Here is a 17,637-nt window from a genome sequence, read left to right on the forward strand (position 1 = left end):
AGTAACAGGATTCTATATATTAGAAAAGTAGAGAAAGAAAGGAAAGTTCTGTTGAATAGCCCAAGGCACTGATTTTGACTGACAAGTGAGACCCGAGTCCATTTGCGGCGCTTTTAGTGTATTTGTGAAAGGTGAGGCGTATTTGACTGGCTTTATAAAACTTTCGTACCAAATGAAGTTTGGATAAAGATGAATAACAGCGCACCGAAAAAGACCTTTGCGAGGATGGAAATGAACAGGGCTTCATAAGCAAGCACTGGAAAATTAAAACTCACTTTTAGTTGTGTTTAGTGGATATATACCCAACTGTGCAAAATGCTGAGAGCGCGTAAAGGTTTATGGGTGCTTTTAAGTGTTCTGCTGGCTTTTTGGATAGAACGCGCCATCAGCTTCCCTGTGAGACATCACAAGAGATCCAGAAACGGCGTCTACGTTGAGGTGAGTTCAAGTGGATCTAAATACTGGATATATGTTTATTGCTTAGTGGTTTATTTATGTATTTTGTGTATTACTAATTTTAAAATGTTTCTACCGTTAAACAGTGTCAGATTTCAGTCTTAAATCTCTTCATTTGAGTTGTGAAGTAATATATTGGTAACACTTTATTTTACTGGTCCATTTGAGCATTAGTAGACTGTCTGCTTAATATCTGTTGATACTGCTCCTTCAACAGACATGTAACTTTACTAGGAGAAACTTTGCCAGTACATGTTAATTTACACTAACCCTAACCCCAACCTAACTGTCTATTTATAATCTAATGCGAATTAGTTGGCATATAGATGCAATGTAACCTAAATTCAACAAACGGACCATCAAAATAAAATATATATATATTTTTAAAACAAATCTAAACAAACAGTGAAATATATATATATATATATATATATATATATATATATATATATATATATATATATATATATATATATATATATATATATATTTAAATTTAAGGAGATAACAGCGATTATTCAAATCAAGCATAGATGAAATATGAGACAATGTGTTAAAATAATTTCTAAATAAGCCATAATTTATGAATGTCTGGATAATATGTTAAAATCCAAAATGAAAAAGTCCATATTATGCCACAAATATTTTACAAATTATTTGCATAACATGTTTTAAACAATAGTTCACTCAAAAACAAAAAAATGTAAATTTCATTATTTACTCATTCAAAACCATTTTGCCGCGTTTGTACACAAAAAAAGATTTTGGAAAACCAGTAACAATTGGCATTTATTGTGGGAAAAACAATACTATGGTCCGTGGTTACAGGTTTCCAACATTCTTCAAAATAACTTTTTCGAATTAAGTAAAGGATGTGAACGATGACAGAATTTTCATTCTTGGGTGTTGATTCAGGGAAATTTTTGTTGAAAACAATAAAAAAAAGTGTGTTTAAATGTCATAGGCTATGCACCTTCTAGAAGTTATTCCAAAACACTCAAAACAGACAAATATATAGAGATAGATATAGAGAATGAAAAAGTATTGTTTAATGCTGATATTACTATATTCAGTTTTCAGTAATCAATTGTTTACTTTAACACAATTTAATAAAACAATTGAATCATTTAGTTTTGTTGTTAATTATCCTGTGTGCACTTTTAAACAAATCGTTTACATCTCTGAGTGCACATTGACTATGCAAATAAAAGTCTTAGTTGGATATAATAGGAATTATCATTAGTCTCATAACATTCCCAGGTAAGAGTAGTATCAAACTCCATTAACCGAAATCTTTAATTTTACATTAAATTAAATAAATTTACTCAAGATATATGATTATAAGATATTACGGTTATTTATTATATCATGAAGCATTTTCTCCCATTAAGCTCACAATGCAAATATGGGCAAATGGAGAAAGGCTTCATGCAGTAGGGCAGTGCAACAGTATGTCCTTACATAATAGCAGTCAGAAAATACTCAGTTGTACTCCCAAGGTCATAGTTTAGCTGCTAAACAGTTTTTTAGCCCATCTTCTGTGTTAATGTGGAATTTGCTGCATTCCGGTATTTTTAATCATGTGTGTGCACAAGAGGAACATGTCTAACCTCTGCAAAAAGGACTTGCTATTAAGCGTTGTATTACTAAATGTCTCTTTTGTTTTTACAAGTGGGGCAGGGGTTGTCAAGGGAATGAGGGGAGCATGGGGGTTACTGTTTAGTTTATTGTTTTTCTTCACTGGGCTGGAAATGGCGTGCTCCTAGGACTTTGATATTGGAGGTCATATAAATCTAGGCTGAGCTGCCGACTGCTTTCCCAAGTGCCCCAACATATAAACCATGTGAGCTGATCGTGTCCATGTGTCTCACCAGAGAGCTCAATTATAGTGACTGTGTGTGTGTATGGCATAGTCTTTCACATGCGTACAAGGCTTTGTTTCAAGATCCGGAATTCATGCCTTATGTTTAAGAAAGCCCATTGACAGAACATTCCACATTCCGCTAGGAGGAAAGATAATTTACATTGACTTAACAATACAGAGAAAGACATGAGATTGTCTGAAGCAGACAAAGGATTTAAGGAGAGATTTGGTTTCCATTCTGAGCACAGGAAATTAAACAATCGACCTATTAGGCCGTGTTACATCAACTAGTTATTTACCAGGTCCCTCTTGTTGAGACTTCCAGGAAGAAAATGCCGGTTAGTATTGAGGATAAATCTCAAATGCCTCTTAGTTTCCTGATCTCAAGATCAGATAGCAGATCAAATTAACTCGTGGCCCATTGACTATAGACATCTCTGATTCAACATTACATCTGCACTCAAACTGTATTTAACCAGTTGGTTTAAATGCTCAACAGATTAAAAAATATACTCAAACAAGAATATTTTGACTCAGAATGGAATGATTTTTACAATTAGTGGCAGCTAGCTCTCTGCAGCTCTCACATAGTCACCCACTGAAGCTAAGCAGGGCTATATCCGGTTGGTACCTGGATGGGAGACCACATGGGGAAAACTAGGTTGTTGCTGGTAGAGGAGAGTCTGTGTGGATCCTAATGCCCCAGTATGGTTGGCACTATACTGTTCAGCCAGCATTGTCTTTCCAATGTGACATTAAACTGAGGTCCCAGGATATCCTTTGAAAAGCCTCCAATCACTTCCGTCAATCATGGCCTCCTAACCATCCTCACATCATAATCGACCAGCATTGTGCTAGTTACTGAAAAATAGTAAGAGTAACTTGTTACTTCATTCAAAAAGTAACTCTATTACTTTATCGATTACACCAAAAATTATTTTTTGAGTTACTTTTCCAAATAACATTTTTAATGCTCCCATCAATGCCCTTATAACATCACTTTAGTGCTTTATGGAAAATGCACTGTTGATCAACTTTAATTAAGTTTTAATTCAAATGCATTTTTCCAACTAAAACACAAGACAAACTTAAATAAAAAGTAATTTTTAAACACTTATTTATTTAAGTCAGACCAGCAGTCCAAAAATGAAATTATCACAAGGTGATAAACCAGCTGAATAATATATTCAGAAACAAAAAAGCTAAAGTTACTTCAGCTTCATATAAGTTTGTATTTAACCCTTAAACATGTTCCTCCACAGCTTGAGTATATGAAAATAGCCACAATATACAACAAACACAAAACCTTTATGAAGTAAATTAATGAAAGTAATCTGAATTATCATTCAGAATTAATTTGGTGAAACTCAGCATCAAAAAAAGTTGCTCGCTGCAACTTGAGTTCGATTCCCAGCTTGAGGTCCTTTCCCTATCTCTGCTCCCCACACTTTCCTGTCTTTAATCTCCACTGTCCTATCAATAAAGGTAAAAACCCCTAAAAAATAATTATAAAAAAAAAAAAATTTAATCTATGAGCAATTTTCAAACCAACCACAAATTGTATTGTATGTCGATTTTAAATATCGTGTTCTGAAATATAACAGAAATGTGTCACTGTGTCTATTAAACTAATAAATTGTTTTAATACAGATTTTGTTATACAAATTTGTGCTTATTTATTTAAAACAACAAACATAGTATTAGTAATAGTAATTAATAATAGTAACGTTAATGGTCAATCGGCCTACCTCACGCGCATTCGCTCTCTCTTGCGTACACTCGGCCCATACCTCACGCGCATTTAGTCTCTCTGCTTTAGCTTTACTTTTGTCCAGTCTGGCACCTCGTACATGACACGTCTTCTTTACAGTGGTTGGTTGGCATCCACCAATCCCACAATGCGTCATCGCTGTAAACAGGAAGATGTAGACTAAATTAATCAATTTAACAAGTAACAGACAAATACATGATATTGTAATGGTAACGGAGTTAATATATTTAAAACGTACAGTTTTAGTTACTGTCAAAAGTAATGTTGTTACAGTAACTTATTACTAGTAATGCGTAATTGACCATCACTGTAACTCCAATGTTTCCTGTCCACCAATTAGCTGGTGTATGGTGTGCGTTCTGCTGCAATATGGCTGTCGTCACGTCATCCAGGTGGATGCTACACACTGGTGCTGGATGAGGAGATTCCCACTAACTTCTGTAAAGTGCTTTGACTTCCCAGAAAAGCGCTATATAAAAATGTAAGGAAAATAAGGAATTAGGTGATGTTCAATAAGCATGAGCTGTAGCCCAATGGCCAAATAGATGTTTAGCGACAGATGTTCAAAACCTCCAATATCACACATTGCTTACTAAGTATGAACATCAGCACGTCTAAGTCAAGTTTACTTCGATTAAACCAACTTCGCCACAGCATTTCTTCAGTTTTTTGCATTCTCTTTAATATCACTGAGGCAGGCTAAACTGGAGGCTGCATCACAACAGATGCAAAACTGCATCACAACAGATGCACTAGTGGATGTACTGCACATCTGGTTCTTTTAATAAACCTATATAACTAAATAACATTTAATATAAAACAGCTTTGGGAAAAGCCATGATATAGGTTATACTGTAGGATAGGCATCGATAATGATAATGAACATGTGGTTTTGCTGTTGGAGGTGGAATTCAGAAAAGATATTGCCATTTTAAAAAAGTTCCATGGTCAATAAGGACTTCTTTGAGCCTAAAGTGACCAAACAGCCATTTGTCATGCTCATCAAACATATCTGTGCAATCTCTAAAGACACGCTCTCACCTAAGAGCATGTGCCGCAATGTCTTCAAACAGTATCAAGTGTGCAAACACAAGATGGGGCACAATAATAACAGTTTATTTAAGAATATAATAGGTTGTTTGGACCTATAAGTATATAATATTAAATTTAATTCATTTTTATTTCTATAGCGTTTTACAACGTAGATTGTGTCAAAGCAGCTTCACATAGAAGTTATAGTAAATTGAAACTGTCTGTCCAGTTTTCAGAGTTGAAGTTCTGTTTAGTTCAGTTCAGTGTGTTTTTTCATTGCCCTAACCCTAACATTTCTAATTATACTTTATATTTCATGCAAAAATTCCTGCGTACATCTGTTTATTGAACGAGGCCTATTGTTTTTGGCTCTGAAGTAGAAAGTGGTTAGATCTTAGAAAGTTTTCTATAAGTCCTCCATTTGTCAAGTACAACAGCACAATTTCAGTTACAAATATTTGGGATGCACCAAATATTCGGCCAATGAAAGATTTTTTCATCACCAGAACAACAAGGGTGAAACACTATGTTGTGATGATGCAAACAGAAACTGCGGCCTGCTCATTCTTGTCTGATGCAGCATGTTGTCTGATATGTTCTGTGAAATCCTACAAGAAAGTGCCTCAAATTATAATAGGCAGGCTAATCTGTTCTGACTTAGGCTACTATATATGTTACTATCAGATTGTAGCCATATTTCTGCTAGATTTTTTTATTTTATTTGTTAACTTATGCACTGGCCCTATTTAAATACACTCTCATATCTTTCTCAAATGTCTGTCAGATGACAAGCTCAACCACTCAACAGCTAGATGGTCACTGTCTGAAGTCCCCATCCCTAGAAGTGATAACCCAATGTTGCAATGTGCTAAATTAATATTTTCATAATTTGTAATTGATTTATTCTTTGAAACTTTAATATTAATTTATGCAATTGCAATGCCTTGATTTAGTAAGGTTAGTAGGCAGTCATAGCTATAAATGCAATGGCAGTTATCAAAACTAATATCAAATCCACTCTCTGGAAGCCGGGCTAAATAAATAAATAAGAGACTAGATATAGATATAACTGCTTACGTAAATACCAATAAAGATAAAATGTTTTTTTTAAAAAGCTATTAATTCCAATTCATTACCATGCAAGAAGAGGGATTGTAAATACACTTATTTTGTAACCATTTTTTAGAGGTTGAACACAATCTTAGTCTAGTTCAGCAAAGATCAAACAGTATAGTAAAATCCAAACTCAAACATCTTTCAACAGAAGACCATCATTATTTCCAATTACCTATAATATGTTCCAGTTTCTACTTTTCCAAAATTCTCAACTGACATCCACAGTCCATGTGCTATTAAACACAATTTCATGAACCTAAATGTGTTCAGTTTAGGTACATTTTGTCATCATACATTATAAGAGTATAACTTAGAATTTAATTAACCTTATAATTATCTTCGCAACTTAGTATATTGTACCATATTACTAAACCATCGACATAACCAGAAGCAAACATTATGATCTTGTATAAAATTAATTTGACTCTCACTGTCTGGTCAATTAGAAATGCTCACAGGTTAGCTACCTGCTCAAAATCTTGATTATTTGAAATTCTTCCATCTTTATCTGTCATTTGGCATTAATACTTGTTCCAAATTATCATCAATTGAACAAGATGATTGGTTAAACAAGTAATCTTATCTGCTGTGAAGGCTTGACTTTTTTGGGTAAATATTGTAGCGAATAATTATATTTAACAAGTGATCATTCTAGAAAGGCAGGTACAAATAGCATGTAACACTGTGATCTCCTGTACCAACAGAATCAGGTCCAAAATGATTTGGCAGATTCACATCCCCACCAACGAAGGTGGCTCCAACATCACTCTACAGGTGTTCTACCACTGCCTAAACCTGAGGAAGAATCAAAACCTTTTGTCCTAGACTTCAAAGACTTTCCAGACCTGGCAAATGCTGACATTGGCTCCCAAAACCCAAACATTCAGGTGAGAGCTCCATGTAGCAACAATACACATCTCATATTGGAAGTCTTAAAATGCATTGTTAGCAACTTCTTTCTGGTGTTTGAGCATTGAAAGTCACACACTCTCATAAATAAAGATATAAACACTTTCACTTGGGCAGTACCATTTCAAAAATTACACGTTTGTACTTCACCTCCATGTTGTTCCAAACCCCTGAAACTTTTATCCATCATCGGAACACAAATGAAGATATTTCACACTAAATCCAAGAGCTCCCTCATCCTCCATAAACAACAATGGTCCTGACTCCTTCAAAGTTAAAGGAAATAGAAATACCAAAAGCATTCTTAAAACAGACCATTGCGTTTAGTGTTTTAATCTGACTATTATCAAGCTACAAGAATACATTTGTGTGCACATAGATCAAAACTACTGAATAAAGCTTTTTTATGTGTGGTATTCTTGTAGTTTCATAATATTCCAATGGCACCACTGAAGACTCATGACCTGTTTTAATTATGTTTTTTGATACTTTTATGAATTTTGAATAACTCACCACATTGCTGTCTATGGAGGATCAGGGAGGTCCAGTTTCATCCAAAATATCTACGTTTGTGTTCAAAAAAATGAGCAAAGGTCTCATGGACTTTGCTCATGGAGCAATAATAACAGAAATTTCCTTTTTGGGAAAGACCCTTTAAAGCACAGGTGGCAAACTAAATTCCTGAAGCCGCAGTCACACTGAACTTTCACCCCATAGACTTTTATTCTTACACGTGTGAATTGGACAGACCGTTGCAAAGTTCAAGCGTGGTGAACTCTCAACTGCGAAATCATCTGATCATTTTGTTTAATCCCGTCCCTTTACGCAGTGCCTTACGACAGAATTTCGCATGCTCAAACTCTAGTGTGACCGCGGCATAAAGCTGCGGTCACACTAGAGTTTGAGCTTGCGAAATTCGGTCATGCGGCGCTGCGAAAAAGGGAAACTTAACGCATGACCCTGCGTTTCCAGTCTGACGCATTCGCGTACGTATGAATGGAAGTCTATGGGGAGAAAAGTCAAGTGTGACTGCAGCTTAACTTGCACAGTTTAGGTCCAACCCTAATTAAACAACCCTGATCAAACTAATTGAGTGCTTTAGGCTTGTTTGATACCTACAGATAGGTGTGTTGAAGCAGGGCTGCAACTAACTCTGCAGGGTTGCGGTTCTCCAGGAACTAAGTTTGACACCCCCTGCTTTAAAGCATCCATATTGGTGCATTATAGATATTAATATAGGTACATATTAATGTCTGATGTGTACATAATAGCTATATAAAAATTACAAACATGTACCTTTTAAATGCTAACAATTCATTGACAATTTTAGTATCTTTTTCTGAGTGTATAAGGCCAGAAATAATAAGCCATTATTCTCTTCTGAGGCTAATGTCTAATCATGTCTAATCCAAAGCATCAATGGTGAGTCATTCCATATCGAATGCAATTAAGTGTAATAAGTAATCTTATCTTGAGATAAGTAATTCTGCTTGATTTAATACTGAGCCTGAGCTAAACTCAAGACAGTCAATCAGTGACTCATCACTAATACTTACTGCCACTGACTGTCCCCCAGACTAGAAGTGTGACGTTAATCGTAAAGTGCATTACTCATAAAATAATGCCCAGCATTCCATGTTACTTTCATTTAGGGCTTTTATTGCCTGTGTATTTTGGTTCCTTTGTTACAGGTGACCATTGAAGTTTTGGATGACGCCCCCATGGATGTAGAGATGGATCTGGTTAAAGAATGGAGCAATGACTGGTCCACATCTTCTCCCTCCTCCACTGTAGAATGGCTGGGTGGGAAGAAGCTTTTCTGGCCTTTATTTTGGGGCTATACAGATGCAGACTCCGGTGAGGACGGTACAGGACAAGCTGAGGATGAAGAAGATGATTATGATTATGACAGTGGGGAACCCATCCCTAGTGGGCTGGGCAAGACAGATGGTGACTGGACTCATAACCATTATGGTAAGCATTTTATTTTTCCTATAAGGCTGGGTACACACTTAATGTGTAAATACACACAAAATGTTACAGACCACAAACATGAGGACACAAAAATCCTAGATTTCTACATTTTGCTTTTACATGCTCCTTGAATTTGGGTGGGGTACCAACAACATTGCACCCTCTCTGATGGCCCCCTGATTACAGACAGACAAGTGAATGATCAAAAGAAGGCATAGACTCTGTGACTACTTTAGCTATACTATACTCATCAACATATTTTCAACAAGGATCCTGAATGTGAACACGGGAAATCTCACAATATTTCTCAAGACTTGAGAACAAACATGGTGGGTGAAAAAATTTAATAAACATTCATGCTGCTGCCACAAATCAACAAGCTGATCCTCTGATTGGATAATGTTTAATTTCACGTGATAATCTCTGTTTGTGTAACCATTTCATTCTGTGCTAATTCAGGCCAGTCAGCGTGGAAATAGTGTCATTTTCCAATATGGTACTGATAGCGAAAATCTTTGGAATGTAATACAACTGCGTCAGTCGTTGCCCTGGTAATGTAAGTATAATGTAAACATTGATTTGAATTATGATCTGATTTTCTCTATTATAGGACTCCTTTTTTCTGATATTTACTTCATTTAAAAAAAAACAAAAAAAACATATAGCTCTTTTCTACCTAGCTGGCTATGGAGAAATTAGCAGCCAGGCAACATAGTGGCTACATCATGCACTCTACCAGTCCAGCATGGTTCAGAATGGTTTAGAATTCTGGACTGAGAACAGTTTGTAACCATGCCATGCCATTCAGGTTCACATGGAAACACAACTGGAACCATACCCGACTGTTCTTAGAATCGACAATTGTCGATGAGCAGAACATGTTGAATATTTACGATTTGCATTCAGAACACCTATGACTTTCTTCAGAGCAGATTAAGTCACACTTAATACACCACAGGGATATCTGATATTTAGAACCACTAAGATAATTAAAACATTACCTTGGATTGTCGGAAAGAGAGAAATCAGCTCATCAGACCAACTATCCTGTGGTGTGTGCCCAGCCTTAGCTGCTTTTACACAGATTTTGAGCCTTTGACTCAAGAAAAATGTAACTTTCAGACAAGCTGTGCAATTATTAAAAGCCTTTGAATGGATAAAGTCAACTGACTTATTCAAGAAAATTATTTGCAAGATTAAAAGTTTGAGCAGAAAGATTTTGGAAAAGGGAGCAATGAGAGAAAATTTTAAAAGTTGAATTGCTAGCAATCAGTTACTGTAAAGGGGATTTTAAGAGTTGCTAAAAGTGACTAGAGATGTGAAAGATAGGGCGAGTTAGTAAGGGCTGTTTCACAGCATTGATTCAGACTAAATTCTCAGCCGCCGATGGCGTATTTATGGGTGCCGGACCTTTGAAGTAGACGCTGGTCCCACTCAGTGGAGAAGACTGCTGTTTGAAGACGAGCCCGATCCGCTCACTAATGGCAGCGTGAGTATTTTCTCTTGAACAAATAAGCCCATGCTTGTGTTCAATTAGAGTGCAGATCGGGAACACAGAGTGAGAGGGGTCATTCGTTTACTTTTTATGTCCCACGGGTTGGGCCCCAGACCCTGTGTCCCCCAACACCCTCCTCCAGCCCATAGCGGCTGGGTCTTTTAAGCCTGTTCAAGAATTCTAGGCTTTTCAAGGCCATGCATAACATTACGCCTCTGTTGCTTTTTTGTTTTTCTCTCCAGACCATGCTGGGAATTGCACACTTTGCATTGTAGAATTACAGTTTCATTTGAGACAAGGATGAAATGGTGTGTGTTTAATTGGAGTGGTCAAGGAAGACATAATTAAAAGTCCTAAATCCAGAGATTACTTGGGTATCTGGATTATATCCAAAGACCTAAATCTAAACAAGCATCAAAATCTGAAGCATCTCAGCAGGCACACAACATCGTAAGATGTTAATGTTAGGTTCAATTTAGGTCGTAACGTTAGGTGACCAACATTCAGTGTCTAGCCAGCATCTAATCACATCGTTATTTTGATGTCTAATAACGACGTCAAATGACATTGATATTTGGTTGATATTAGGTTGTGTTGGAATGTGACCAAAATCCAACGTCAAGCCAACATCTTAAACCAACGTCATATTGACGTCAAATACTGACATTTATTCATCAGGTATGGCAACAAAAATCCAATGTTTGATTGATATCATAGTGGAATCATCCACACAATGTCAAGCTGTAGAATCATCAGACGTTGATATTTGGATGATTTTAGATTGGACGTTGGACATTGACGTCGGCCTGACATTGGATTATGACATCAATTAAATTTTAACTTCCAAACAAAATGCAACATCCTCAAGACGTTGGGGTACAACTTCAATCTGACATCATGTTGATGTCCTGGGAAAGTCATAGGTGACCTTAGGCGTCGTTTTATGACAAGCGGGGTTCTCTGATGCTTTTGATCATTTGCATTATGTGCCCCGTTAAACAATTTGCATTTATTTGTAAAATCTAAATCATTTTAAATGCATACACACTTAACTTACAAATATTTTGGAGCAGCTGACCCCACACCTACCCTAAACTTACCCACTTCTGAGCAAATTGTGTTGCATTCCAAGTCCTCTGAAGGCATGCAATGTATTTGTATGAAGAACAGGGTAATTTATGAGGTTTTAATTGCTGAAAAGATCAGCAGGTTAGTGTGGGACACAGAGGGAGCCAATAGCATTTGACACGAGACACAGAGGGTGCCAGCAGCCTTGGACAACCAAAGCTGATGCTTTTTCTGATGGCAATTTTTGAATTTTTGACAGACAATATATGAGCCTTGTGGTGAGTGCACCTTTTGAATAAATTGTGACTGTAGTTCACAGCTGTCAAACTGAATTCCTGGAGGGTCACAGCTCTGCACAGTTTAGCATCAACCCTAATTTAATACACCTGATCAAACTAAATGAGTCCTTCAGGCTTGTCTGAAATATATAGGAATGTGTGCTAAAGCAGGGTTGGATTTAAACTGTGCATGGCTGCAGCCCTCTAGGAACTGAGTTTGATATCTCTGCTGTAGCTGTATCCTGTTTTATATTGACACATGGTTAGGTTTAGTGCTAGGAGCTGGGTTACATGTTCTTAAGTGTGTTCACAGTGTAATATAAATAAAATAGTTTTCATTGTTTATTTTGGAAAAACTCACCCCAATAACAGCAAATACATTTTACCTAATACGTCATATATTCATAAGGATAAAACTGCAGATACCTTTTGTGTGAGCATATGATCGAAAAGCTAGAAGCATGCCATATCATAAGGTTTCTCATTTAAAGCAAAGGAGGCTTATCGTAAAAGGATGTCTAGGGTCACATTTGGCATCCTGACATTGCCACAGAAGGTGCTTCACCATGCTTCAAAATCACCTTTAGAGTGAGAATAGTTTGAGATATAGGACAGAAATGCCCTAGGTCTAATATAACAGGAATTCTCATTTTTCCATTACCATTCCAGTGCCTAAACTGCAGCTCCTCACAAGAAGTTTGGCCAGAGAAAAAATGGTCATCCCCAACTGAGCCTGATTTCTCTTGAGGTTTTTTCTTTCACTTTCGTCAATCGGTTAACTTTTGCTCTTAAGTGTATGGACTTTCAGCAGTGAAAATTAAACCACAATGAACTGAACTAAACTGAACTTTAACACTGACAAAAGGACTGACAGTTTCAATTTTATAGAACTTCTATGTTAAGCTGCTTTGACACAGTCTACATTGTAAAAGCGCTATAGAAATAAAGATGAATTGAATTGAATTCTTTACAAAAGCCGTTACTTAGCTGTGAAAATACTTAAATGTCACCTATTAGAACATGTCCATCAATTAACATCTTTTGTTTACTTGCCAAAATCATGTGGACTTGATGCATACAGCCCTGTACGAACACCAGCAAAGATGTGGTAAATGTACCAGAGTTAAAACTGGACACATACATTTGTCCATCAGAACTGAACAGAGTACCCTTTGGTTTGGTAAGCCCTGAGTTTGAACCTGTTTTCAGCAAAAGGAAACTGTTTTGAATACTAAATTCAGCCAGTTTAACAGTTTGTTCAAAATGTTCTTGACACCAGCATCTTGCAGGAGGGCTAACCACCAAAATCTTGACCCCATGGATATAGTGGCCAATCCTGGTTTGATTAACCTTTTGAATAAGACTGTCCCTGTGGCTGTTGTGGGTTTTGCAATTTGGCAGTTCTACAAAGCCAGCTATAGCAGTCACTGAGTCTACGCCTCCTTTTGATCATTCACTTGTCTGTCTGTAATCAGGGTGCCATCACTCTGTGTGCAATATTGTTGGTACCCCACCCAAATTCAAGCTAAATATTTAAGCATGCAGTCTCTAATCTTTACTCTGTAATACAGAAGGAAGAAGACATATGTTGTCCTGGTTTTAATTCATCAACTGAAGTCTGTTTTTGGTAAAGGCAATTTCTGTAAAGCTGCTTTCCAGCTAAATAAATTCCCACAGCATTGACTATGATATTGAACTGAGCACTGAGGAGCTAAATAATATCACAGCTGAACTGAACTTGTTCACTTCTGTTCCATTAGAAGAGAAAGAGGAAGAATGGAGCACATGGAGCCCCTGTAGTGTCACTTGTGGCCATGGCAACCAGACCCGCTCACGTTCCTGTGGGGATTTCTGCACATCCACCGAGTCACAGAGTTGTGTCCTTGTTCCATGCCCAGGTTCCTTCACTACCCTAATTTGTACCTCTTGTTCTAAAATTCCAAACGATTTATATGTAATTTTTTGTTATTTTCCCCCCAGATGATTGGAACAGTGTGGCTCATGTCTTTCCTTTTGAGATGGAAAATGGTACAGAACCCTATGGCACAGGTAAGTGCTTAACTTAATTCCTAAAGATTTGATATTATATATTTGACAAATAAATAAAGACCGATTCGCTCTTATATCATAAATTTTTACCATTGGAAAATAGTATGTTTTCAGCATATGTCTTAAGAAAGAAGTTTAAAAAAGGAGAATTTAAGCCTTTCAGAACTAAGCCTGCAGGCACTGGACATCAACATGATGTCATATTGACATTGTACCCCAACGTACCCCAATGTCGTGGGGACGTTGGATTTTGGTTGGAAATGTAAATCATGTTGACGTCAGAACCCAACGTCAGGCCGACATCAATGTCCAACCTAAAATCAACCTAAAATCAATCAAATATCAACGTCTAATCATTTTACAACTTGACGTTGTGTGGATGTTACCACCATAACATAAATTAGACGTTGGGTTTTGGTCACTTTCCAATACAACCTTAAATCACCCAAACCCATATCACCCATATCAACGTAATTTGACGTTGTTATTGGTTGTCAAAAAACATTGTCCTTAGACGCTAGCTAGACATTGAATTTTGGTCACCTGACGTCATGACCTAAATCTAACCTAATATTAAGGTTTTATGATGTTGTGTGCCTGCTGGGATGATAATAGTTTTCAATTTGGTAAAATGCAAAGGTCAATATGGATGACATATGAAAGGAAGCCCATTAAAGAACTCATCATTTGCTATAGACCAGAGGAGACTAAAGCTGCGGTCACATTGCACTTTTCTCCCCATAGACTTCCATTCATACGCACACGAATGCGTCAAACACAAGCTCTTGCGACAAGTTTCACAGTTCGCTGCATTGCAAAGTTCAAGCTTGGTGAACTCTGACCTGCGAAATCGCATCACTTGAGTGGGACCAATCGAGGATCAAAACATAACCTCTCTGGACAGAAATTTGAAAAATTGACCAATCGCTCACTTATTTCAAATGTCTAATTATCTTGTTTAATCTATCCCTTTTCGGAGCATGTATGACAGAATTTCGCAAGCTCAAACTCTAGTGTGACAGCAGCTTAACCCTTCTTCTGGAGATATACCGTCCTGCAGATTTCAGTTGCAATGCATATCAAATACACCTGCCTGTAATTATCCAGTGCTGTTCAGGCCTGATTAATTGGTTCAGGTGTGTTTGATCAGGGTTGGAGATGAACTCAACAGAAAGGTATATCTCCAGGAAAAGGGTTGAGCACCCCTGCTATTCACCTTATTCCTCACATACGAGCAGGCGCAGCCGTTTGAATCTTTTTGGCTCAAGACTTCCGCTGTCATTTACTTCCATTCATTTTTAAATGTTAAAAACTGCTTGTTATGCTGCTTGATGTTGCAAACTTATATTTTCTTATTATGTTATTATATATATTATATATATATATTATATTATTATTATATTATTCTACTTGGTCTGTATAGTCATGCAAACACTTGTTTTTTATAGCAAGTAGTTAGTTTTCTGATGTTAATTATTCCTAGTCCTTTCTTCCATAGGCGACTGAAATGGAAGTTCCAAAACAATCGCAAAAACTAGTGCACTTCCGCAATGAAGAATAAGGTCAATAGACTGACGATTGTCTTGAGAATGGGCTTAGTTCAGTTTCTGCAGCTTCATATGAACCCCCAGGGGTCAGCAAATATGCTAGAATCTCAGCAACTCACAGACATGAGAAATGTATCTAAATATTAATTTTATAAAAAATATCTGCTTTTAAACGACCCAACTACATTTGAAAACAAATATTCTTTAGTTTTGTAATCTGTATGAAATCAATGTGAGGCATAATCTTACCCTTTTGACCTCATTATTTTAAATGAATTCCTCCCTTCACCAATCAAACAAAAATTACATGATGGCAACCACTTGAATGACCCCAAACTTACCTAGGGTTCACCTAGGACAAACTTACCTTGGACAAACACCATACATTTTGACATCAAGGTAGTTGTATGGGATACAAAATCCAGTGTAAATTTGGAAATGCAGCTTTCAGGACAATAAAACTTTTCTTATGTCATAATACTTTTTGTGTTGTTATTTTGGTGGTCGAAGTGAATCAATGTGTGAATGTCAAGGTTTTAACATCAAATTGTTTTTTGGGTTTTCATTATCCAATGCAGTGGTCCCCAATCTTTTTATTACCACGGGCCGGTCAATGCTTGAAAATTTTACTGTGGACCGGGGGGTGGGAGGGGGTTTGTTGGTCAAAGAATGCTTCTCGAAAGATGACAAGCTGACAAAACATTGCTGTCTACAAATTTTATTTATGAAGAAAATTACAAAGCACTGTAGTGTTTGGGTGTTCTGTGTTTGTCTGAGATAATTCATCCACCGAAAATGTGCACATTCCATACTGAAGCTGATCAGTCAGTTCTTGTTACATGACTCACGGTGCACCCGCGGCATTCATTCAACTGTGTGAATTTGGAAGGCGCAAGCCGCACACCTTTATTGGAAATAACAAATTTGCACGAACTCTCGAAAAGATGCGAAATATGTCTGTTTCTTACTCATTTTGCTGCTTGTGGGTTAAATTTGGGCACTCAAGTGACCGAGTTGTAAGCAAGGGAATATGGTAATTTTTTCAAAATAAAAGATTTTTCAAAATAAAAGATCGTTTAGACTCAGATAATAAATAAAACACAAATAAGGCTTTATATAAGATACTGATTTCTTCCAATTGAGGAGTGGTACCGGTCGACGGCCCGGTGGTTGAGGACCCCTGATCTAATGTATAAAACTTTCTCATTATATTTAAATCACTATTAGACACTATTTACAGTACATATGATTAATGTGGTTAATTTGGTTATTCTGCAGATGTGGACAGCTGTGAGAAGTGGTTGAACTGTAAGAGTGAGTTTCTTCAGCGTTACCTGCAGCAGGTGTTGACTGAATTGCCCAACTGTCCATGCTCCTATCCTTCATACGTCTCTAATAATATCGTCAGCCTGCTGGATGTGGGACATGACCGCTCCTTCCAGTGGAGGGATGCTAGTGGCCCAAAAGAACGTCTGGATATCTACAAACCCTCTGCGCAGTCCTGCTTGCGTTCTGGTCTCTCAAAAAATGGTACCACCCTGGCTGCCCAACATTGTTGCTATGACGACAACAAGCAATTAATTACAAGGGGTAAGGGGGCAGGTACCCCCAACCTAATAAGCACAGAGTTCTCTCCAGAGCTGCATTTCAAGGTGGATGTATTGCCCTGGATTCTGTGCAAGGGAGACTGGAGCAGGTTTCAAGCCGTCCGCCCACCCAACAACGGACTGCAATGCATGGAGAACCCCCAACAGGATATTTTCATGAATGAATTGGAGGAGGTCAGAGAATATTAAGTCACCAAATTACTGTCCATTCTCTAATACATCGTCCTGCTGTGGTGCTTAAACCCCATACAACAAACACTAGCCAGCCACATAAGTCATGTGGTGTGAGACACACTGCTGCAACTGGGTTGGCAAAGCGTGGCTTCTAGCTTTTCTTATGTGTGGAATGTTGTAAGGAAAATGGATTCCTTAAATGGATGAATCCTTTCAAATGGATTCCGTTCTGTCTGCCCTCTTTGTGAAACACTTGTATCTGTGTGTATTATCAATAAAGCTTTTTTTTTTTTTACT

The 17,637-nt window shown here is 37.2% G+C and overlaps 1 protein-coding gene across 1 annotated transcript; it reads left to right on the top strand.

Moving 5' to 3' along the window:
- Positions 1 to 17,637, top strand: ism2b (isthmin 2b). Its single transcript, XM_056481692.1, has 6 exons — positions 1 to 438; positions 6,944 to 7,126; positions 8,840 to 9,122; positions 13,724 to 13,861; positions 13,944 to 14,012; positions 16,838 to 17,637. The coding sequence occupies exons 1-6, from the start codon at positions 316 to 318 to the stop codon at positions 17,353 to 17,355; spliced, it is 1,314 nt and encodes a 437-aa protein (XP_056337667.1). The 5' UTR covers positions 1 to 315; the 3' UTR covers positions 17,356 to 17,637.

The sequence above is a fragment of the Danio aesculapii genome, chromosome 20 (assembly GCF_903798145.1).
Source record: "Danio aesculapii chromosome 20, fDanAes4.1, whole genome shotgun sequence".
In the NCBI taxonomy this organism is placed as follows: Eukaryota; Metazoa; Chordata; class Actinopteri; order Cypriniformes; family Danionidae; genus Danio; species Danio aesculapii.